This window comes from Zootoca vivipara, chromosome 16, assembly GCF_963506605.1.
Source record: "Zootoca vivipara chromosome 16, rZooViv1.1, whole genome shotgun sequence".
Taxonomy (NCBI): Eukaryota; Metazoa; Chordata; class Lepidosauria; order Squamata; family Lacertidae; genus Zootoca; species Zootoca vivipara.
The window spans coordinates 25881374-25905954 of NC_083291.1; the positions used below are offsets into that span (position 1 = coordinate 25881374).

Sequence of the window (24581 nt, forward strand, 5' to 3'; positions counted from 1 at the left end):
TTGTAGAAAAGGACGTCAAATCCATTTAATGTTCCTCGTTTCCAGACATAGCACATCGCAGACATTGTTTGTGCCACGGGAGCGCGACTAAGCAGAATGCAAGGGCGGAGAGGCAGGGGCGAAGGAGACCGCGGCTCGTTCTTCATCCCCACACGAGGAGAGGCTCTTGCTGTTGGGGGGGCAACGTGGCCTTGGGAGGGGGGGCGCGCACTGCCCAAATGCACTTCTGCCTGTTCAGAGAACAGAGTCCAGCCTTAAAGCCCACTTGGCAACGAGATGAGGTTCAGGTTTTGCAGAGAGGAAAGGATCCAGTTCAGCTTGTGTGTGTGTGTGTAGCGTGGGGAGGCAAGTCACATATACTAGGTGGCGAGGGGGGGCTTCCCGAGGCAGAACCCAGGAGTAGCAGATGCAATAAGGCGGGTGCCTCCCCACCAAAACCCAAAAAAGTACTTGGGGGAGGGGGGAGAAGAGGAGAGGAAGGAACGGAGAGGCCAGACTCTCCCGATGTGCATCTTATCTAGCTCCCCCTCCAGATTGCGGAGGGACTGTGTGGCAGGACTTCTAATGGGGTATGGCTCTTGGTTCCCTTCCGTCCGGCACAGCCACAGCGAGGGCATGGCTTCCCCCACCCCCCAACGGCACGCTCACAACTCCTGGGCCAGGAGAGAGATGCAGAGGGGGCAGATTCCCCCCTCATTATCTTATGGAGGCATCGCTTGGGAGGTCATGATCGGACTCCTCCTTTTCCTCGCTTGGAGCCGATTCACTTTTCGAGACCGGAGTGAAAGCAGGAGATTTTCTGAAAGAAAAAAAGGGCGGGGGTCACATGCGCACTAGGGCTGGGGGGACGGGTCACACATGATGGAAAGGTCCAGTGGGCGCCTGTAACAAACGCTCGCGGCGGGCAGAGAAGGAAGCACAGGAAAGCGTTCTGATACTGTACTGGAAGGGAGAGGGAGTCTGGCTACACTGGATGCAATTGCAGGGAGAGGGGTGGGGGTGGGGGGACACGGGGTGTGTGTCAAGGAGCTTCCTTGGGAACCTTGCCAAGCCCAGGGTTGAGAGGGAATGGGGGCACAGCATGAACATCCTCCCCAAGCCCAGCGCTGCACTGAATTCATTGTCCCATGAAGCAGTGCCAAAAAGCCCAGCAGGTCGGCGATGCTTCTCCTTCTCCGGCCGAAGCTCTCTTTTGACGGCGACTGCGCCTGTCGGAACTGCGTCACCTTCTAGAGACACATGGCACGAAACACAACTCCTGTAAGTCTGCAAGGGGGGGGTTACAGCCAATCACTCAGAATCCAACCCAAATTTGCCTCCGCCTCCCGCCCGCCCCCCATGGACACACACACTCCCCTCCCCTCCCACAACAGAGAAAACAACCGACAAGGCCCTGCGGACAGCCCCACCCCACCCCAAACCCTGGTGTACCCTTCCCACAGCTAGGACTAGGGCATAGCTGCCAAGTCTCCCGTATTCCCCGGGAAACCCCCGTTTTTCCAGCTGTTCCCAGCCGAAAAAACGGATTTTTTTGTTTTCCCCCGGGTTATTCTGGCGCGGCGGCCATTTTGGAACTGGGCGGAGCATGCTCAGAAGCGACTTCCGGTCTGCTACTTCCGGTCCAGTCCCTTATTTCTCAGGCCGGAACTTGGCAGCTATGGACTAGGGCCTGGCCAGATCCCCGCAAGAGGAGCTCACCTGTCTCCCGACTGGGTGATGAGGCGGCGGCAAGTCTCCATCTGCACGTCCAGGCCCCGCTTCATGCTACACATCTCCATGTACTCGTGTAGGTGCCGGTTCATGTCATTCTTTGCTGTGGCCAACTCCAGCTGAGGAAGAGAGGAGCCTCAGGGGCAGTCATCCTGCCAATAGCAATCCAGATCCACCCCGTCTCAAAAAAAGGGCCCTTTCCCACGGCTGCTGGATGCAACTCTTAACTTTATGCAATCAGTAAAAGGTAAAGGTAAAGGACTCCTGGGTGGTTAAGTCCAGTCGAAGGCGACTATGGGGTTGCGGCGTACATCTCGCTTTCAGGCTGAGGGAGCCGGCGTTTGTCCAGAGAGCTTTCCAGGTCATGGGGCCAGCATGACTAAACTGCTTCTGGTGCAACGGAACACCACGACTGAAACCAGAGCACCATTTGCCTTCCCGCCGCAGCGGTACCTATTCATCTACTTGCACTGGTATGCTTTCAAACTGCTAGGTTGGCAGGAGCTGGGACAGAGCAACAGGAGCTCACCCCGTTGTAGGGATTCCAACCACTGACCTTCTGATCGGCAAGCCCAAGAGGCTCAGTGGTTTAAACCACAGCGCCACCCGCTACACGGGAGCCAGGCAAACGCCAGAGAGCTTTCTACACATGCACACCCGTTTATCTCTCTCTCTGTCCTCCACCCAGGCAAGTAGTAGGCATGGCCAGAATTCAAAGACACATTTCAGACAGGCAAAAGCACATCTTGAGGGCCAGATAGAGAGTCTTGGAGGGCCACATTCAGTCCCCGGGCCTGCAATGCCCCCTAACCCTGATATACTTTTCCCAGCATAAATAAATGGCCATTCTCCCAAGGGGAGAAGAAAATGGCTGCACTTGGGGGCAAAGCAGGCCACCCTCCCTGGAAACTGGGAGGCCAGGCCTTGGTGGGCAGAGTCTCCGCAAACACCGTATGTAATGAAATTCAATATACTGGCATTTCCTCCTTAAAGGTAAAGGTAAAGGGACCCCTGACAATTAGGTCCAGTCGTGACCGACTCTGGGGTTGCGTGCTCATCTCGCATTATTGGCCGAGGGAGCCGGTGTATAGCTTCCAGGTCATGTGGCCAGCATGACAAAGCCGCTTCTGGCAAACCAGAGCAGCACATGGAAACGCCGCTTACCTTCCCGCAGTAGCGGTTCCTATTTATCTACTTGCATTTTGACGTGCTTTCGAACTGCTAGGTTGGCAGGAGCTGGGACCAAGCAACGGGAGCTCACCCCGTCACAGGGATTCGAACCGCCGACCTTCTGATCAACAAGCCCTAGGCTCAGTGGTTTAACCTTATTTCCTCCTTACACACCCTTTTTTGTTGTTGTAGGCATCTTTCTGCTTCAAGAGACATCGGAGTGCCTCCAGGGGTGAAGTCAAACCACTGTGTTGGCACCACCGAATTGACCTTCCCTGGGGCGCAAGCCTTGGCAGTGTGTATGGAGGTCCTGGGCTGCCCAGGCGACAAGACCCCTGCTCAGCCTCACTGATGGGGTCCAAAGGAAAGTAGAGCAATACGTTTGGCACCATCTTGGCTGCAGGAGTTGCCTGAAGGAGGCGTACAAGGTGCCATCCAACTGCCTTAGGGACTCCTCTCTGGATTCACATAGGGTTTACTCCTTAGTCTTTTCTTCTCCCAAACCTCTCCTAGGTAGGCTACCTTCCCAGGTTGACGATCCCCACCTGCCCCTCACTTCCCTCAGCAGCGCATGCAGAAAACGCCAATTCGACCGTTAGGCCCACTCTTGGTCTCATCCGCTCAAGCTGCTGCAGCCTAACCCACCGAGGGTTTGAGACCCACCGAAACACAACGGTGGATATTAGGCTAATAAAGTTCCTTGTTATTTGTGCCTAACAAGCAGGTGCTACAAAACGGGTGGAAAACTAACAGGCTATTTGTTCCTAGTAAGAAGGGAGGGAGGGAAACAAAAAGGGGAAGGAGCTGGGAATATGACAATTCCAAATGACAATTTATAGCTGAACTGAGAAGCAGGAAAACTTTTGGGAGCGAGACCTGTCTGCTCCTCACTGCATAATCCCTGAGATATACAAGCCCTTTCTTCCATTCTGTACTATCAAATGCAGTGAGAAGGGGTGTTAAATGGGAAAAACATAAAGGCCCGAGTAGATACATAGAACAAAGCTGCCCCTTTCCCTAGACTCCATTATTCACCGAGGAACTTGTGCCCAATGATCTTTGCAATTTGCCAGCTGCTGGGATGGGCTTTGGTATAATCTTTCACACTATGGCCCCCTGTGTGAGGCCAAAATTTGGCTCCTGCAAATGGATCTTCTCAATTGCGAATCTTATCAATTTTGCACCCCTTCGTCTTGGTGCCCTGAGGGGGTGAACCACCCTAATTCTGGTGCTGCTAGATGCCATTGATGCCCCGCCTGGGGCAGCTGCCTTATTGGCCCCCTGAGCTGAGCCAGCGTCGCCCCCCCCCGCACCAAGGCATATGATAATCTAACACTGATCCCCATTGGTCTCCTTCCTTTTCTGGCGGTGGCAGGGAGCTAATAGTTCATCTCCAGCATTTATTTCCTTGCACACCCTTCTTTTCCCCACCTCGATTTGGTCGATGGTTTCCTGATATTCCTTCTCCCTGCTTTTGAAGAGCGACTCCGTGTCCTTGATCACTTTCTCCAAACTGTCGTCCGGCTGCTGGCAAGGAAGGTGGCAGTGACCCCAAAAAGAAAGAAAGAAAGAAAGAAAGAAAGAAAGAAAGAAAGAAAGAAAGAAAGAAAGAGAGCAGTTGCCGCCCATCAGTGACACACGTTGCAAAACGACACAGCGTCCATCGCCACAGAAGGGCTGAGGCAAAGGAGGACAGGCTACAGAGCGCATGATGTTCACAGCCTCACTTACAGTGTGTCAACAGAGTTCATAGCTCCACCTGAGAGTCTGGGGTGCCATCTGTCTCTAAAATTTTCAAGGCCCCCTCGATTTCCCCCAGCAACGTGCGCACCCCCCCAACATGCTCACATCATGCACGCAAGCTGCTGTGCAGTGCGTGCGCATGGTGTGAGCACATCTCACAGCGAGGCCCCCTCCATTGCAGAGGCAAGCCGGCGCATCTGCTGAGAGCACACAGTGGCACAGAGGGAAGGAGCCAAACAACCCATGGCATTAGCTGAAGGAAGCTTAATTTGGTTTCAAGGAATGGTCCAAACAGGAGGAGTGGGAAGGGTATCCTCAGCCAGATCAGCTTCTCTCCAAGAAGGAGGAGGAGGTGAACAATTTGCCCCCCTTCTCCCCAGTAGGAGAGAGGAGAATGGTGCATAGCCTCTGCAGGAGTTGCCGAGCTACGAGATAGTGGAAGAAGAGGGGGAAAGGAGGGAACAGCCAGCAGAGACCTCCCTAGAGAGCCTGGGCGATCCCCGCTCCTCTTGGGCTCGCAGGTCCAGCTGTATTAGAGAACAGAGAATGCAGAGGGGTGGAACTTCCCATTGGTGGCTGGTTTGTTGCTGGGGACAGAAGGGGAAGGGCTCTCTCTTTGTAGAGAGAGCCCTTGCTTTGCAACCAGATGGCTGAATAAAAAGGACTGTAAAATACAAACAGCTTGTGATTCTTGCCTATGAAGTTACCGGGGGAGGAGAGAACTCTCCATGCCTGACATTGGGTTTCTTTTAATTTGGAGGGAATTGCTCCCAATCCAGATCAGGGACATTTCTGGGGCTCATGGGCACATTTGGAAACTTGAGAAACTGTTGCGGATACAACGCATGGGAACATAGGAACCGAGTCAGACTACTGGTGCACCCAGTTTAGCGCTGCGCACCCTTCTCTGCAAGCAGCTCTCCAGGGTTTAGGTGGCGCAGCATCCCAGTCCTAGCTGCTGATGCCAGGGACTGACCCTGGGACAATATCGCATGCAGAGCAGATGCTCCTCTGCTGAGCTACAACACTGCCATCACCTTTACACAAGCATCCACCCAGCATTGAAACTACACATGCGCACAGGCAAATCCCATGCCTGCGGTTTGCAGTGGAAGGAAAAAAAAGGTCCAATAGGCCTTTTTTTTTTTTTGCAAAGGGCCCAAATTGGATCAGGGTTTTTGACCCTCTCCTCTGCCGTAATCCTGATCCAGAAAGAGTTCCCTGTGCTTGCAACTTGCATTGCAAAACGGGCCTCTTTGGTTTAATGGGAACTTTTCCTAATGCATGTTGCCTGTGAAATCGGCTTGGTCTGGATCAGGACCACAGTTTGAAGCAAAGAGATAACCCCTCCTTATCTTTCATGGTGAGGTCTCAATCTGGATTGGCACACACCCACCCGGGCTGGCAAGTTGTGAAATAAAACTTCCCCCTACCCATGGCACGCCCTCTGCTGCCCCCTTTCTGTGTACCAGCAGTAATGGAGATTGTTCCTTTCTCCTTTTTTTTCCTTTTCCATTTTTAGGGCAGTTGGGGCTGTTGGCCTGCTAGGAAACAAAGCCCAGGCCTTTGGCAGCCTTGCTCTCTTCCCTTGCTGGTATGGTAATGCCTCTCGGCCCGTTTTGGGGCACAGAGGAATTATGCAGAAAAGAAGGAAACAGAGATCGGACACACTGAAAAAGGGGGAAAAAGTGTGAAGGGGGAACCAAATAGCGAGAGACACAAAAGGGTAGAGGCCGCCACATCAGTGTGCATTGCATGAGGCAAATTGTACTCTACAACATAGAGTGCAGTGCTTTTTTCCTGGGGGGGGGGGACCCCTAAACATTTTGTGAATCTAACGGGAGAAGAAACTAATTTTTAATTTTTTTTAGTTTCTTCTCTAGCATGGTGAATCATCAGTTCCGTTGCTACCCCCGATGGCGGCTTCATTTCCTGTCATGGTGTTTCCTGAGTCTCAGACGGAAGTGAGCATTTAATGTGTGAAGCAGTGTGGAATGTGGATGTGTGGCCGCCTTGAGGGGCAGTATTTCAATATGAGTAGGAAAATTACTCTTTTTTCATCACCGCAGCCAGCAAAGAAGTGTAAAGTTAATGACTGTGAAAACAAAAGATGGGACAACGGTGTTGTGCGATACAGCATCATCTGTGGACAACATGGAGATTTGAACTATAAAATGGGGGTTTTCTTGAGTACCCCTCAACATATTTTTAGAGGGGAAAAGTGCAAGAAGGGCAACCGCTATTCCAGCATGGAGTGGGCTTCTAATATTGTGTACCTTCAGCCTTTGGGGGCCAGAGTTTGACAGCACCTGCTTCAAGATCTGCGGGCAAAACCTCTAAATGCAAGGCGTCGCCCTGTGGCCAGGCCTCAAACCCTGCTTAGCTCACTGCCCCTTCCTTAAGAAGCAGAACAAGGTCACCTCCTTCTGCAAACCAAGGAAACCTATGAATCCCTTGGCCAAGAATTCTGCCTGGTTTGGTTTTTTGTTTTGTGCCCAACCTTCAAGCACGACTCAAAGCACCCACTCAACAACAATGGAGAAGGCCTTGCACGGAAATGTACGCTGACGAGAGGAGGAGCTCCAAAGTGCGACGGGAAGAGGAGGAGGCCACTCGCTTACCTCCCCCTGGGCTTCAGCTGCAGCGATAGCATAGCCAGAGAAATCCTCCCACAGCAGCAGCGTTTCTTCAGTCTCCTCCCAGGTGAGGCTGTCGCAGTCATCTTCAAAGTCATACTCCCTCCTGGGGACAAAGGAACCGCATGATCAGCAAAGAGAAGGTGGGCAGGCTCTCCTTGGGAGCAGGCATGCCCAGAAGCAATAGGAGGAGAGACTTGGCTACGTTTCCGTACTGAGACTGGCTTGTGAGGGACCATTCCAGCAACTTTCAGTTCTGGGAGTGGCCGTCTTAGATGTCCTTGATCGGAGGCTAGGTCCAGCGGCCAGGACAGCTGCTGCACCAGCACGACCCTTCCTCCTTCAGGCAGCCAGTCCATGCGAGAAAGCTGGCTTCATCGAGCAAATGAGGGCTTCGTCTCCACCTCCATCGCTCTGCCCGGACACTGAGGTCCAGTGCCGAGGGCCTTCTGGCGGTAGTGGCACCCGCCCTGTGGAACGCCCTCCCACCAGATGTCAAAAAGAAAAATAACTAGCAGACTTTTAGAGGACATCTGAAGGCAGCCCTGTTTAGGGAAGCTTTGAATCTTGAAGCTGCCCAGAGTGGCTGGGGAGGCCCAGCCAGATGGGCGGGGTATAAATAAATTATTATTATTATTATTATTATTATTATTATTATTATTCATAAATATGGAATTTAGTCACTAATTTGGGGGGGGGCTGTCCCAAGAATGATTGTGACGATAAGGCAGACTGCAAGGAGGTCCTTTTCCTTTCTTGAAAGCACATGAGACAGCTAAATAATGATGATGATGATAATAATAATAATAATAATAATAATAATAATAATTACACCCCGCCCATCTGGCTGGGTTTCCCCAGCCACTCTGGGTAGCCCCCAACAGAATATTAAAAACACGATAAAACATCAAACATTAAAAACTTCCCTAAACAGGGCTCCCTTCAGATGTCTTTTAAAAGTCAGACAATTGTTTATTTCCTTGACATCTGATGGGAGGGCGTTCCACAGGGCAGGTGCCACTACCGAGAAGGCCCTCTGAGTGGTTCCCTGTAACCTCACTTCCTGCAGTGAGGGAGCCGCTAGACCTCAGTGTCTGGGTTGAGTGATGGGGGTGGAGACACTCCTTCAGAGATACTGGGCTGAGGCCATTTAGGGCTTAAAGGTCAGCACCAACCCTTTGAATTGTGCTCAGAAACGTACTGGAAGTCAATGTAGGTCTTTCACGACTGGTGTAAAATGGTCTCGGCGCCCAATCCCAGTCACCAGTCTAGCTGCTGCATTCTGGAGTTTACGGGTCACCTTCAAAGGTAGCCCCACACAATGCTCTTATAAGAGCTATCCCCAGGATTATTCATCCTTTAAATTAAAAAAAAATGAGGAAAAAGGGAACCACAAGGGTAGCACAATGTGGTGATGTCTAGATGTTGTCGGACTTCAACTCCCATCAGCCACAGACAGGCATGATGGGAGTTGTGGTCTGGCAATCTCAGCGGACGGCCATGGAGGACCACGCAACTTTGCTTTGTTCCTCCCCTCCAGAGGCTAGATTGGCAATCCCTAACCAGTAACTTGGTCCTCCTAGAAGGTAACTCCAGATGCAAGGGATAAACTCACAGCTGGTTCAGCATCCTCTGCATCTCCTCATTGATGCTCATGGCTGTGGTCTCATCCTCTTCCTCCTCCTCGAGTTTTTTGGAAGTCTCGCTCTCAGAGAGGGAGGTGTCCTCGTCGCTGACCAGCTTCCTCTCCCGCTTCCGCCCCATCGTGGCTGGGACCTTAATGGGAGACAAGTGCAGAGACTACAGAACGAGGTCGGGTTGGAGGTCGGAAGTGGGTGGGGAGAGATGGGGGAGGGGGAATGGAGTGGTGTAGGGTGATGTGGAGATAGAGAGAGAGAAAGAAGGAAGGAAGGAAGAGAGCAAAAGAGAGAGAAGCAGAGAGATCGAGAGAGGAGAGAGAGAGAGAGAGACGGGCTTATTATGACCAGGTTAAAGATGGTGCGATGGCTAGAATGCAGTTTTTAGAAACCTCTATTTTTTAAATTAAAAACTAAGCAATGGGAAGATGGAATCTGATGAGGGTTCACAGCAAAGGGAACTCCAATCACACCCCAAAGATGGCGTCAGGAAGACAAGATTAAGACAGAGGTGTCCAGAAGAAGAAAGAGGAAAATGCCGGGAATTACAGTTAATTATTTTTTATTTTTACAGAAAAGCTTCTAACTCGCCTAGTTTTCCAGCTCAATGGAGAAAAGAAACAAACAACAACTAACCAACTGATTCTGTATAGGGGAAGCAAGAGAAAGAAGAGTGAGTGAGTGAATAAGACAAAGAAAAGAGAGAGAGAAAGGGGGGCGGGGAGGAGAGGGGAGAGACGGTGTTAGAGAGAGGCACACACAAACACTTCCACCATGTCTCCCTCTCCAGTGGCTGCTTCCCTGACGGGGCCTGGCAAGAGCCTGAGGTGGGGCGCCCTGAAGAGATGATGACAGGGACCAGGGGTGGGGTGGGGTGGGGTGGGGGTACAGGGTTCCTACCACACAGCCTCACAGAGGGTCTCGTGAAGGCTTGCCTCAAACTGCCTGCCGTCCCCCCCCCCCCGCGGGGACTGAGGTGAATACATGGAATGAGGTTTGGGTGGCAAGGGGGTTCCATTTCCCCTTGGAAAGGTATGGGGGGGGGCGCTGCGGCCCGCCCTTCCCCACAGGTGGGAAGTGCGCCTGGTGCCTCTCACCTGAAACATTTTGATCATGTCCTCGCAGTTGCGCTGCTGGGCGACGTCGCACAGTTTGGCCGTGATGTCTATGCGCCGGCAGATGTCCATGTCCACTTTCATGGCCTTCTCTTGGATTTTGGTGTCGAGCTCAGTCAGATTCTGGCCCAGCGCACAAGAAAAAGAGGGGGGGGGAGGAAAGTTAGGGATCGTGAATTAAGGTCCTCTGTACCCTTATGAACGGACTGCTTGCAGACGCAGGCTTTGCTTGGATCAATGTGACAATACAGTGGACCCTCCGGATACAAATTTAATTCATTCTGGGGGTCCGCCCGCAACCCGGAAAGTCCGTAGGCAGAGGCACCGCTTCTGTGCATGCGCGCGGTGCAATTGAGCGCATCTGTGCATGGCGAAACCCAGAAGTATACACTTCCGGGTTTGCCGCGAACGTAACCCGAAAGTTGCGTATCCAGAGCGGTACGTAACTAGAGGGTCCACTGTATTTGGAACGAGTTTATACAAAATGTAGTAGGCTATTAATATTTACATATATATTAGGATAATAATATCACATTTATAAAAGAATATGTGGGTTAGGGTATTTCCCCCCTGTATACATTTGTATTTTTTCCTGCACATTTTAGTGCCTTTTCATAATTAAAGGAGAAAAGGAAAAGTGGGGGGGGGGAGAGAAAGATGGGGATTGCTCGATAGGGTCCTCTGAAGCTTCTGATGTGAATGATGTTACCTCACGAACTCTCACATTAAGCATGGAGTGGAGGAAAAACCTTGTGTTGGGCAACATATCGTACAGACAAGTAGCACAGCAGGGGTGGGGGTGCTGTGGCCCTCCAAGACCCCAAATCCCATCCATTCCAGCAGGCATGGCTGATGGACAGGGAGAAGATGGAAGTTCCGTTCATTCATTCAGCCTTTATTGGCGTAATAGATGGGAGTTTGGGTCCCACAACAACTGGAAGGCACAGGACCCTACTCCATCCCAGCAACAGAACAACCTCTGTGGACCAGGCTGGATACACACACCCGTGTGTGTGTGTGTGTGTGTCTGTGTATAAAATCAGATTTTTAAAATTTAAAAGAATTAAAATTCTTTTTTATTTACATTGGATTTTTAAAATAAAATGTTTTTGGAGGAAAAATTCTTCTAAAGATAGTTTTCTATTTAAGTTACATTATAGTCCAAAGGTTACAAGGACTTGTTTTAAGTCTAAGTTTTTTTTAATTGTTTAACCACATCAGTTAACAAACATGGATGCATATGCTATAATGTTATTGCTTTAGTTATTGCATCTGGTTGTAAATATTAAGATTATGCCAGCAAGAATGTTTTTCCTTAAAAAAAAAAAGAGAGATTTAAATCAAGTCTTACTGACTAGTGATTTAAATCCTGCAACCAGAGGGAGATTTTGTTTTTGGAATAATAAATTTTCAGAGTAGTTTTTACAGTTATATCAAAAATTACTGATTTGGTTCTACTATTAGAAATACATAGATAATTATGAAATTATGGTGAGGTTTAAAAAGTTAACTGTTTATATTTGGGCAACTCTTCTGCTGTACTTTATTGGAAGGAGAAAAATAATCATTTCCTTAATAGCAATTTGAACAATTTCTTTAACTAAAACAATAACATTATAGCATATGCACCCGTGTTTGTTAACTGATGTGGTTAAACAAATCTAATAAAAAAACAAAACTTAGACTGTGTTTTAACACACATGAAAAACTTAAAACAAATCCTTATTTCCTGATGGAGAGCCTTTGGACTATAATGTAACTTAAATAGAAAAGTTACAGGTAGGTAGCCGTGTTGGTCTGAGTCGAAGCAAAATAAAAAAATTCCTTCATTAGCACCTTAAAGACCAACTAAGTTTTTACTTTGGTATGAGCTTTCGTGTGCACACGAAAGCTCATACCAAAATAAAAACTTAGTTGGGCTTTAAGGTGCTACTGAAGGAATTTTTTTATTTAAATAGAAAACTATCTTTCGAAAGATTTTTCCTCCAAAAGCATTTTATTTTAAAAATCCGATTTAAATAAAAAAAATCCAATTTAAAATTTAAAAATCTGATTTTGTAAATTATTTTTTTAAAAAAAATCATTGATTTTTATCCACTCTGCCTGGTTGTCAATGTTAAGATGATACCAGCAAGAATGAGTCTTTCTGTAAAAATAAAATAAAATAAATGATTTAAATCAAATCCACCCTGCTGTGGACTATGCCAGTTTACATGTCTTCACTTGCCAGCCATCTGTGGTCCAAAATAAACCAGGGTGCACATTTGGGGGTGCAGTACATATACTCACATTGCTCATCAGCCCCTTGAAAACGACCAGCTCTGCTTTAAGCTGCTCCACCTTCATCGCCAGCTCTTCCTGACACGCTTCTGCTTCTTGGGCCTCCTAGTGGAGAGGTAGACATATAGACAGGTCAGCGCTCGGAGAGACCCAGGCCCCGGGGCGCAGGGAGTCGGAGGGGGGGGGAGGGATGACCCTCACCTCGTGCAGCTCAGTCACTCGGTCTTGCAGCTGAACACGCAACGTATACTCCTCTTCCCACCTGGCGAGACAAACGGACCAAAGACATGGCAATTTCTTTTTGCACAGGGCTCTGCTGGGAGGACAGGTGCATCCCCCCCCCTTGGGCGACACCGGAAGTTTTGCACGGGGATTTGTGCTACGTGGGAGGGACTGGCACGGAAGCAGAGGCGCCCCCCCCCCCTGGAATGTGCCGCAGTGACAGCTGGCAAGGCTTTGCCACACAGGCTTTTAACTCTGCTGCTCTGAATTCACATCCCACTGGGCCGAGGACCGAGGAGAGGAACCACAAACTATGTTTAGCAACTGCAAGAGACTCGCTCCCCCAGAATAAACCACATCGACAGATGAGACCTGCCTCTCCTTCCTTTGCTCTGCTGGATCGGGCCGCTGGGTATGTCCTAAGCTCATCAGTTTTTGGGCAGCCCAAGGCTTGCATTCCCTCTTCCTTCCTTCACAACTATAGCTGGCACTCAGCTGTCCCCCGGCCTACCGAGTGGCATTTTACTGCTGCCAGATAGCTATGCATGTACATTTGCTTCACAGGGATTTATATAGCTATAGGGTCATCCCAAGCCAAGTAAAACAAAGTAAAAGTTCTAGTCCCCCCCCCCCCAAGACTCAACCAACTTGCGGAGCAGCCGGGGGGGGGCGTGGCAGATCCAACTAACACGCAGTACTACTGGGAGAAAAGCCCAGCACACTGTTGGTGATGCAAACTGTCCTCACAATATCAAACCTTTTGATGAGCAAAGAGGGTGTCTGTGTGCTGGTAACTCCCGCATCAGCGGATCCGCACGGATCAGCTGTGGGAAGTGTGTGTCTGCAAGCATATTTGAAAAAAGAGAATGTATGTGGGCTGGGCGATATATTGTCCAAAGCCGGTTTGAAGTCCGTATCTGTCATTTAAATTCTACTCAATATTGATCCAAAGTAGATTCCAATGTATACTACTGTTTGTTAAACCATTATTATTATTATTATTATTATTATTATTATTATTATTATTATTATTACTACTATTACTACTACAGTGGTACCTCTACTTACGAATAACTCTACTTATGAATGTTTCTACTTACGAATGGAGCTCCGTTCGCCATCTTGGATGCAGTTTAGATAGGATTTTTTCTACTTACAAATTTTTTGATAGGGTTGCTTCAACTTACGAATTTTTTCTCCCAATGCATTCCTATGGGATTCGACGTACAATTTTTTTTGACTTACGAATGTGCGTTCGGAACGCATTAAATTCGTAAGTAGAGGTACCACTGTATTATTACACCCAAACTGAGCTCGTGACTTATCTCTTCCAGATAAATCAAGAGCTGTAGCCCAGCTTTGTTCTACGACAGGCTTCCTCAAACTCGGCCCTCCAGATGTTTTGAGACTACAATTCCCATCACCCCTGACCACTGGTCCTGCTAGCTAGGGATCATGGGAGTTGTAGGCCAAAAACGTCTGGAGGGCCAAGTTTGAGGAAGCCTGTTCTATGGTTTACTGTTCCTGGGGAACATAAACCAGGAATCTGGGTTGGCACAAAGCAGTGCAAGAGCAGGACAAGAGAAGGAGCAACATGGCCACATTCTTCCCTCCAGAGGCCCATATCTCATGTGCAACAAGAAAGAGCAGTAGAAGTATTACATTTCTGTATTATTTCCTTTTAGGGAAGTAGGTTGGTTTAAAAGCACGAGGAACACAAAATGTTAAGATTTCCACACAAACATTCTGGTTGTAAATCTTTAGCTGCTGCTATAAAAACCATCTGTACTGGCCTGGACCGCTCTAGCGAGCCTACTGAGGTTTATCATTGCAAGAAACTTTGCAATACTGCAGCTGAGTGGGACAGCTAAAGAGCCGCTCTAGGGCTTCACTGCAAACTGAACAGCAGGGCATACATTAAATAAACACCCTTATGCTTTGCTAACTCGAGCTGCTCCAGCAAAGATATGCTAGTTCATTCTACGCCCTTCAGATCTACTTAGCTACTGATGCTCAACACGTTGCACGCGGTTGGTGAAAAGAAGGTTGCACTAATGATTCGTGCATGGATAGCTCAGTTGGTTAGAGCGTGGTGCGGATAATGCCAAGGTTGCAGGTTCGATCCTTGTGTCTTGCAGGGGTTGACTAGGGTTGCTTCCACCTCTACAATTCTGTGATCCCTTATGAGCAATGCCACAAAATAGCTGTGAAGAAGCAACTGAATCATAAAGTGCAGAGTGGGAAGGAAACCAACTGGTCATCTAGTCAAGACCGAGATGCACCCAAAGGCCTTAGAGGCACGGAACAGGATTGTCAACATGTTTTCCCCCGAACAGCAGACACAGCTACATCCAGTGCCCTCTATCACAAACCGCTTTTGGGATTCCTTGGTTCCTTGTATCGAAAGCATACCTGGCCAATGTCTTACGGTCTAGGCAAGCAACTTAAAAGATCTAGCTGATATGAAAGGATTTTTTTATATAGGTTTATATAAATGGTTTCAGAGGCAGAGGTTTTCCTGGCTTCCAAATCAGCTTTTCTCTTGTTTTACCTCATAAAAGCAGGTTATTATATATACACAGCCAGGGGAGGTACAAATGCATCTTATAACTAGATCAGCGTCTGTGTTGTAATGCTTTGTGGTCCCCCACTAAACTGGCCTGTGGAAATTGGGAGGAAGAATCTGCTCAGATGTCAATCTGATCTTTATCTCCAGGGGATTTCGATAAAGCTTGCTTGTCCCTTCTCTCAGCAACCTTTTAGTATTTCCCAGAACAAACTTGAAAAGTCTCCCTCCTTCCAGAAGCAACAGGCTGTGCTGGCATCTCTCATTGCCTAAAATAAGTGGAATTCTTTTCTGGCAAACCTCAAAGCCAAATGCTTCATAGGCCATAAGAGTTTGCCTGCTCACCCACCCATTTAGGACAAAAACAAACGGGCGATTACTCATGGTTTGGGAAGGAACACAGAAAATGAGGCAGAATATGAGAAAGGAAGGGTGAGGTGACTCAGGCAGGCGAAATGTGGAAGAAGGGGCAGGCAGAAAGCTTGAGACTCCAGAGAAGAAAACATGTTGTTTAAGGATACTTCATTCTCCTATTCGGGGGGGGGGGGGACCTGGAACCATGGCCTGCTATCCATAGCACGCTATCAAAAGAAACGGCAATGCAAAAGATATCTAGGTACAGGCTGCCTTCCTATGTTTAAAAAAGCATGAGAGGTCTGCTTTTTTGAGATTATGTGTTATAAATAAAGCCTAATTACCGTATAACTATAGCACATGCTTGTTATTAGATGGTAAGGGACTAGTAATGTTGCGATATTGCAATTCAGGCTCCAATCCTGCTTTCAGACATGTGGCTCCTGTCACCTAATAATCATTGCTATTTGGCCGCAAGCTATAGTTGACTGTCCACATTAGCAGGAATATTGCATTTCCCCCCCTGCTTGCACAGCTTGCTATGTTCCATCTATGTGGTGAGTACAACATAGTTGCCATAGGTAGAGGAAGATCCAGGCCCCATATCCTCCAATATTTCTCCAATGAAAATAGGGATGTCCTATTAATAATAATAATAATAATAATAATAATAATACTTATACCCCACACATCTGACTGGGTTGCCCCTGCCACTTGTGGGCAGCTTCCAAGATATAAAGAAACATAGTACAGTATAACATTAAACATAAAAAAGCAACTTTCCTATACAGGACTGTCTTCAGGTGTCTTCTAAAGGTTGTATTACCTAGGCTTGGGGGTTCCATAACTCCATACCCTCCAACATTTATCTGATGAAAATAGGGATGGCCTAAGAAAAAGAGGAACATTCTGGGATTAAATCAGAAACCGGGGTGGCTTCTGTAAATCTGGGACTGTCCCTGGAAAATAGGGGCACTTGGGAGGGTCTATCTATACTCTTGCCCTCCCTCTTGATATTATGTTTTTATATATGTTGTAAGCCCCCCCAGAGTGGCAGGGGCAACGCAGTTCAATGGGTGGGGTGGTATTATTATTATTATCATCCCTATTTTCATCAGATAAACGTTGGAGGGTATGAGCATCCCAGAATGTGCTGCTTTAATTTCCCACTTCCTCTTAAAAAAAGGGGTCTAGCAATCATTTGTACAGTCCAAACACTCATAATAATTAAAAAGTAGACATAGTCAGGGATACCAGCGGAGTCTGTACCCATTTCCTGCCCACAAAGAGCAACACCGGCCTTTGAGCGTGGAGTCTCTCCACATCCTGAGTTCTGCTGGTTGGCCACAGCTCACTGAGCGACAGAATGCTAGGAATTGGTTTCAGTATTGAAAACTATTATTTCAATTCTTTTATCCCCGCTATTTCTACCCTGGCCCTTCCAAAATTATCTCCTGTTCGCTCCCTGCTGGTTCTTCAGAACTGGGACGAGAGGACACACTTTATGTCCCTCCCTAACCCACGGGAGTAAACCCACGGGAGTGAAAACGGGAGTAAACGCTTCCTAGGGAGCAACACTGATCTGAGGGTGGCCCACTAGAATCAGAAGGGGACTCTTAAGCCTCTTTCACATCCGGCCTAGTCTCTTGATCCCCCACCCTGCACCTCCCGCCTCCACCTCCCGATTCGCACTCTCCTCTGCAATGCACCATTTCCTAATAATAGTCTCGACTGCAACCTTCCCTCCTCCCCACTCAGCCCAGCCCAGGAGAAGCAGAGCAGCCCAGGCAATCTAGCGCAAGCAGCCGTTTCCTTGAGTGACCCCACGGCTCCCTCCTTCCCAGGAAGATGTGTTTGAAGGTGCAAGACGAAAGGGAGGGGCAAAAGAGATGCAGGGAACCATTCCCCAAAGAGACCAAGCCCATTCCCTCAAGACGTGATAAACTCAGAGCAACAAGGGAACACGATGGAAACAGCTGAATGTTGAGTCTGAACAGCATTCGGCTCCCAGCTAACTCCAGATTTAGAGTTTATCTGCTTAGAATCATAAAATCGTAGAGTTGGAAGGGGCCACAAGGGTTGTCTAATCCAACGCCCTGCAATGCGGGAATCTTTCTGCCCAACGTGGGGCTCGAACCCATGATCCTGAGATTAAGAGTCTCGTCTCTCAAGAGCTATTCTATGGGTGAAGGATGCAAGGTACTTGTAATGTAACTCTGAGAGCAGCCAATTTCAGAGGGCTAGTTTGGAGGCAACAACAGCTATCATGTCTACAGAGCAGCTTAAAGTCTCCTATAAAGCTTTCACACCTGGAGCATTTTCCAGATACCTCTGATGCTCCTCACTCACATGCATGTGTTAGAGACTATAAGGATCCCCTTGGTGCATCATATTCGGGGCCACTTCTCGGTTTCCAGCCGTGGCTGGTGGCTCAGAGAAGCTCACCAGCAAAGCATGGAAGCACCAGCTCTTTCCCCTTTGTCTCCAGCCCCTGGTATTTCCAATGCACCCACAGATCTACAATGGGGTGGGGAGCAATAGACACCCCTAGGGACTCCTGAGAATACTATTACTTTGAGAGGCAGGGGCTGTTAAGGATCTCCAACAGATTTTCAGCACATTCACAAAAGCTGCAATTCTTGGGATCCTCTGGAAGAATCTGTGGTAGGTAAAAATTGTATAAATCAATTCAAGTTGGTGGTTCAGAGGTGTCCTCCTTTCTGTCAATAAAAAGGCAGGGCGAGGGGCCTGCTCCTCTTCACCATTGCTATTCTCAGGCTGAATGAAATACAAATGAATTAAGTTACAAAAGAGTGGTCAAGGGTTTTTTTGGGGGGGGGAGCACACTTCTAATAAGTGTTAATTATGTAATGAACTTTAATGAAGTTAGGGAGACTGAGCAAATGGCCTTTTAAAATCCCTCCCTGTTCCATAAATGGTTATTCTGCTGGCATTAGCCATTCTGCAGAGTCATCTTGGTTCTCTGCATTGGACCCTTTGCCAGCTTTGCAAATTCCAACGCACACACAGAGAGAAATCTCCAAGCACCACCGAGGCATTTAGTGAAGTCACTTTCCCCTTAGGATATCACAAGTGAGGGGAAGGAAGGACAGAAAGCAGTAGTTTAATTATTAGGCCCCTTTTTCAGTAACTGGTTGGGCTCCTGGATGATGCTGCATGTCAGTATATTTTCCTAGTGTTTATTTAGTGCTTTCCATAATTCCACAAAGCTCTTTGCAATTATCATCTCGCTATGAGAGACGCGAGCATCATGCAGCTCCGCACAAACATTCTCTCTCTCACGTGCACAGCCCATGTGTCCAAATTCCCCATGTACCCAATGCAGCTCAGTGTTTCCAGCTGCTCTCTTCTCACTGGTCCTTCCCCTCTGTTTTTAACAACAGCATGGCTGAGATTGTTTAAGCAGGTGAACTGTTTGCCACCACTTCCTCTCTGCTACCAGAACAGCTGCCCTCAGCAGATCACCTTACACCAGGCTGCTGCTAGGGACACAGGAAATGGGCAGAATCTGTGCGTGTAGAGATATTGCAAGCCACTCTGTAGTTCCTCCTCTCTGAAGCAGAAAAAAAACAAAAAAAAAACATCCTGGTAAATTGTATTTTACATTAATGAATGGAAAGAAGATGCTGTTTTGGTTTTCTGCATCAGGCCCGTGTGTCGTAGGCTGGTCCCGTCTCCAGGAATTTACCCCAAAAGCATTACAGGCACTTAGGCTAAGTATGTATCGTAAACTCACAGAAGAGTTGGAAGGGACCACGAGGGCCATCTAGTCCAACCCCCTGCAACGCAGGAATCTTTTGCCTAACGTGGGGCTCGAACCCACGACCCTGAGATTAAGAGTCTCGTGCCCTACGAAAAATGAACCTATGAAACACAAATGAGTGGGGAATCTATAATGGAAGCATGGCCACGATGCTTTCCTCTTCTCACCTGCCACTTCCCCACTCCCAAGTCACACACACAAACAGAATAGGATCCCAAACAATATGTTTGCAAGGGCAAACGTGCATTTGGAGCAGAGAAGGAGACGAGGAAATGGCTAAGGAACAGCATCTGCTGGTTATGAAATGGCCTGCTCCAAAGCTGTTTTTTTTCTTAACACATGTATGCTTATTTAACTCCTGCCTTTCCACCAGAAACAGCTCTAAAAGGTCGGTCATGTAAATCCCAACAAGGATGACCTTCAGAAAAGTGATCCAGGCTTTATGAAGCCTGAAGGGGGAAATATGGAGGCTCAGTGAGCGGCAATTAGCTCCATCCCATCAAAGCACTTCCTTCTGATCCAGCTATGCCCGTATTATCATCTGCTTGCCTCTCATCTTGTCTGGATAAGCAAGGAGGTCGTGCAGGGGAGCTCCACAGCCTTTCTGGCAAGAGAGGCAAACTACCGTATATTCCAGCGTATAAGACGACTGGGCGTGTAAGACGACCCCCAACTTTTCCAGTTAAAATATAGAGTTTGGGATATACTCGCCATATAAGAAATACGACCCGGCGTATAAGACGACCCCTGACTTTTGAGAAGATTTTCCTGGGTTAAAAAGTAGTCTTATACGCAGGAATATACAGTATATATCGCAAGGAGTAATGGCGTACTGTGTCCATTTCTGGGAAGGAAGATGAATCGGAGCCTGCCCAAAGGTGGGCGTGAACAATGCTGATGAGCGCCGAGATAAGAGTCCTTTGTGGGGAGGATACTTAGGCCTGGCAAAGAGTTGATTGAGCAGTGACATGACAGCCAACTATCCGAAGGGCTGTCACACAAGCACTGGAGCAAACTTGTTTTCTGTTGCTCCAGAGGCCAGGACCTGGACCAATGCATTCAATTTTCAAGACAATGGATTTGGACGAAATGTTAGGAAGAACTTGCGGGTAGTGCAAGCTGCTTGACGACAGAATGGACTGCCTAAAAAAAAGTACAGCCAGGATGGGCACCTATCAGGGATGTTGTAGTCTGAAGTAGCTTTCCTAGATTGGACAGGGGGTTAGCCTTTATGATCTCTGAGGTGCCTTCCAACCTGATGATTCTGTGATTATGCAGCTGACCATCGGAAGTCAGGGAGATAAACAACTACCTGACATTTAGAAAACACCTAAAGGGAGCCCTGTTTAGGAAAGTTCTTAATCTGTGATATTTTAATGTATTTTGGTATTTGTTGGAAGCCGCCCAGAGTGGTGGGGGAAACCCAGCCAGATGGGTGGGGTATAATTAAATAAATGATAATAATAATAATAATAACAACAATTAGACACAGGGATTGTTAAATAGCAACACTATCAATGAAGACCAGGCAGGTATATTTCACAGGAAAGGCTCTCATTTAGCACTATGTATGGCTCAGGGCTTTAAATAATAATAATTACAAAACCTGCCCTAAACTGATTTCTGCATTGTGGAGGAGAAGAATAATTCCTCCGTTAACTTTCTCTACACTACGCATAACTCTTCTTCGCTTTCCCTCCCCAACCACAGTAAACAAAAACGGTATGATATGGGAGCTTCAAGGCTGAACTATTTAAAAGAAAAAGTGGGACAGGGAGAGAAGGGTGTTACTTGGCACTTTCTGCCCATGTTATTTATCCAAATGGATGTGATGCGGGCGGCGCTGTGGTCTAAACCACTGAGCCTCTTGGGGTTGCTGATCAGAAGGTTGGCGGTTCGAATTCCTGCGACAGGGTGAGCTCCCGTTGTTTGGTCCCAGCTCCTGCCCACCTAGCAGTTTGAAAGCAAGTGCAAGTAGAAAAATAGGTACCGCTCCAGCGGGAAGGTAAACGGCGTTTCCGTGTGCTGTTCTGATTTGCCAGAAGCGTCTTTGTCATCCTGGCTACATGACCCGGAAGCTGTACGCCGGCTCCCTCGGCCAGTAAAGCGAGATGAGCACCGCAACCCCAGAGTCGTCCGCGACTGGACCTAATGGTCAGGGGTCCCTTTACCTTTACAGCACAAAACAGAAATGTCGTATCAGAAAGAGCCTTCTTAGCAGGCTGGGCAAAATAAGGAGGTCTTCTTCTCCTGGTGCCAAAAGGGCAATAGAGTCGGCCCCAGGCAAGCCTCCCTTGGGAGTGAGCATTCAATGGTTGGGCACCGCGAGGTCCTTGATTCTGGTCACTGATGGTGCCCTTCCTTGGAGGGTGTCTGAGAATGATCTTAGTAGCTGGCAGGTTTGTGTGAGACAAGCTTAACTCAAAACTCCCCACATTTATGAAAAGGGAAGTTGCTTACCTCTTGCTCATGTGTGTGTGTGTGTGTGTGTGTGCACACGCACGCTCAAAACATCACAACTCAGAAAAAAGTTATGGGTACCTGCTAGGAGCTGGGAGAGAAGGGTTCAAATCCCCACTCATCCATGAAGCTCACTGCAGGTGACCTTGGGCCAGCCACCATCTATTAGCCTTGCCTACCTCACAGGGTTGTTGTGAGGATGAAGAGGGGAAGAGGAGAACCACGCGCACCATCTTGAGATCCTTCGAAGATAAAGGTGGCATATAAATGCAGTAAATAAACAATAAATAAATAAGAAAAGTGCTGGGGGCTGAGGAAACTGTTCGGCACTTACAGAAGACCTTCCTCTTTTTCAATGAGCCTTTCAAGTTGTGTGATCTTTCCCAATCTGCACCTGCCCTGGAATAGTTTTAAATGTGTTTGTATGGTTCTGTCGCTTGTTATTTGCCACCCTGGGTTCCTCTGGGAGGAACAGCAGGAGAAGAAGAAGAAGAAGAAGAGAGAAATAAAACCTCTCTGATTCATTTGCCATAGCTTTCTCTGCCCTAGATGCTGCTTTCAGAAAAAGGGAATGAAGTTTTCAGAGAAAGGATATATGTCATGTGCAGCTTGGCCCTTTAGTCTTCGCCACCAAGCCAAATGAAGCATCAGGACGCATAAAAATGCACTTGTTCACATCCATCCCTTGTCACTCCCAGCCAGCGTCTAAATGGAGACCGCAAGTTCCTCAGGCCATGAAGCCGACATCTGCCGTTTACATTTGCAGAGCACTATGTGCACTGATAGCACTATATAAATAACATGTGGCTACTACAAATAATAATAATTATTAGTATTATTATCCTGCACACACAGAAGATCTTTAAAGGCTTGGGTTACTGTGGCTTCTCTCCCCAGCAAGTCAGCTGAGTGAGCATCTGCGACACAGAACTCGCCCAACACTGGCTTTCTATACAAGATGGGGATGTTTAGGTACAAACTGGCAAAAACGTGGTGGTGGTGGGGAGCTTTGAAGGGTTAGCCCAAGCGTCACACCTTAGTTATAGAAATATGAAGTAGACGCGACTAACAAAATGCTTCAATGTGGCAGGGAAGAGTTGCGCATTAGTCCTTGGCCTAATTTCACTTTTCTCTCCCTTCTTCTAAAATGGGTGGGGTGGTGGTGGGGGTGGGAGAGCAGTGGCAACCGGGATAGCTCATTTAACTGCTTTATAACTCTGTCCTGCCACACAGAGGAACCAATTGCTAGGGGCCGAGGTCCTTTCTTTCCACCCCCCTAAAGTATTTCAGGGGGCTGCTGGGCCCCCCTAAAGTTGATGGACATTGCCATTCAAATGGTGGGCATGCACTGCATCTTGTGATCGATTATGTGGGGTAGAGCTTACCTCTCCCCCCCAAAAAAATATTTTATTCAAGTTGGCATGCTTGCTGACATGTGTGGAAGAAGTGGATCAGGATGACTTGCACACTGCATCACAATGTCGGGAACTGACGAATTCAGCAAAGGAAGGAAGTCCTCTAACGGAAGCTGGCCTGGCCACGGAACAAAAACAAAAACTGGCAAAATAAGAGGCTCCTGCGACGGTAGCCCTCCTTCGTCGCCTCTTTTCCTAGTGCTTCCACCAGCCCATCTCTTTCCCTCTCCCTGGCATTGGCCTCCTTGCCGGCTGGCACCCACCCACCGCGACGATGGCTTTGCCCGCCCCGTCGAGCCCCTCACCTGCGCTTGTACTCGTCGCGTTCCCTCTTCACCTTGGCCAGGACGTTGTAGAGCGCCCGGATCTCGGGGGTGATGGTGTCGATCTGCACTCCGACGCCGTCAGGGTGCACCCAAGAGACCCCGGGCCCCTGCACCAAGGTGGTCTCTAGGCCGGGCCCCAGCCGTCGAGCCTGCGAGAAGGACCAGATGGTGCCCGGCAAAAAGCGAGAGGAGGACGAGAAAGTGCCGCCGGGCAGCGACGGAGACTGCGACGAGGTGGGCGTGAGCGGGGCCCCCGGGTGGTGGCAGCTGGGCGAGCTCAGCACCCTCGACGGCGTGCTCAGCCCTACCGAGCGGGGGCTGCTGCAACTGCTGCTGCTGCCGCCGCCGACTCCGACGCCCCCAGCCAGCGGAAGCCCCAGCGGGCGGATGGGGCCCACGAAGCCCGTCTGCACGGCTTGGTCCCGGCGCTGCAGGCTGCTCCGACGGGCGCCGCCTTCCTCGAGGGCCTGCTGCAGCTGCTTCTCCAGCTGCCGGTTGCGGCGCTCCAGCTCGTGCACCTTGGCCAGGAAGCATCGGAAGCGGAGGTTGAGGGTCTTGAGGACATGGATGTTGGAGCCCAGGTCGTTGCGGAGCGCCATGGCGGCCGGCGGGGCCGGGAAGGCAGAGCCGGCGGAGAGGGAGGCCGGCGGGGCCAGCTCCCCGTCGAAGAAGTCCCTCGGGGGCTCGCCGGGAAGGAAGAAAAGGTCCGGGAACTGCTGCTGCTGCTGCTGCTCGGGCTCCGATGCCGCCAAGCCCTGCTGCTCTTGCTGCAGGAGGAAGAGGTTGGGGCCGAATAACGGGTTCATGGCTGCGGCGGCCGTCCAGGGGGCTGCGACGGCGCCGGGGGAAGCGCGGGCTGGGCGGGCACACTCGCTCGCCACGGCCAATCGCAGCCGGAGGCGCCTGCCGGGCTGGCACAGAAGGGGCGGGATCCAGCCGCTCGCCCACCTCCAGCCGCTGCAGAAGGGAGGCGCCTGGACGGGGAGGGAGGAAGGGAAGGGAGGGAGGGATGCAGCAGCGCAGGAGGGCGGCGATGCGGCGCCCTCCAGACGGGCAGGGGGATGGAGGCGCGCCGCACGTCCAGGGGGGAGCCGAGGACGCACAGCCGCGCGGCTGGCTGCGCCCCTGACGCCTGGAGACCGTGGCGCGCAGGAGGAGCAAGG

General features: G+C 49.2%; 1 protein-coding gene across 7 annotated transcripts; it reads right to left on the minus strand.

The window, feature by feature from the left end:
* Positions 1-24310, minus strand: IFFO1 (intermediate filament family orphan 1). Of its 7 annotated transcripts, XM_035141206.2 has the most exons (10): positions 23398-24306; positions 12493-12553; positions 12301-12396; positions 9994-10134; positions 9533-9541; positions 8875-9059; positions 7245-7365; positions 4312-4407; positions 1699-1829; positions 1-799 (listed from the first exon to the last, which is right to left on the minus strand). In XM_035141206.2, exons 1-10 carry the CDS (start codon positions 24222-24224, stop codon positions 697-699), a joined length of 1770 nt encoding a protein of 589 aa, XP_034997097.1. In that variant the 5' UTR covers positions 24225-24306; the 3' UTR covers positions 1-696. The 7 variants fall into 7 exon arrangements, with proteins under 7 accessions (XP_034997097.1, XP_034997101.1, XP_034997103.1 ...); XM_035141210.2 differs by lacking the exon at positions 9533-9541 and having other exon boundaries at positions 4312-4404; positions 23398-24308; XM_035141212.2 differs by lacking the exon at positions 9533-9541 and having other exon boundaries at positions 4312-4404; positions 8875-9035; positions 23398-24307.
* Between the last annotated feature and the right edge of the window lie 271 nt (positions 24311-24581).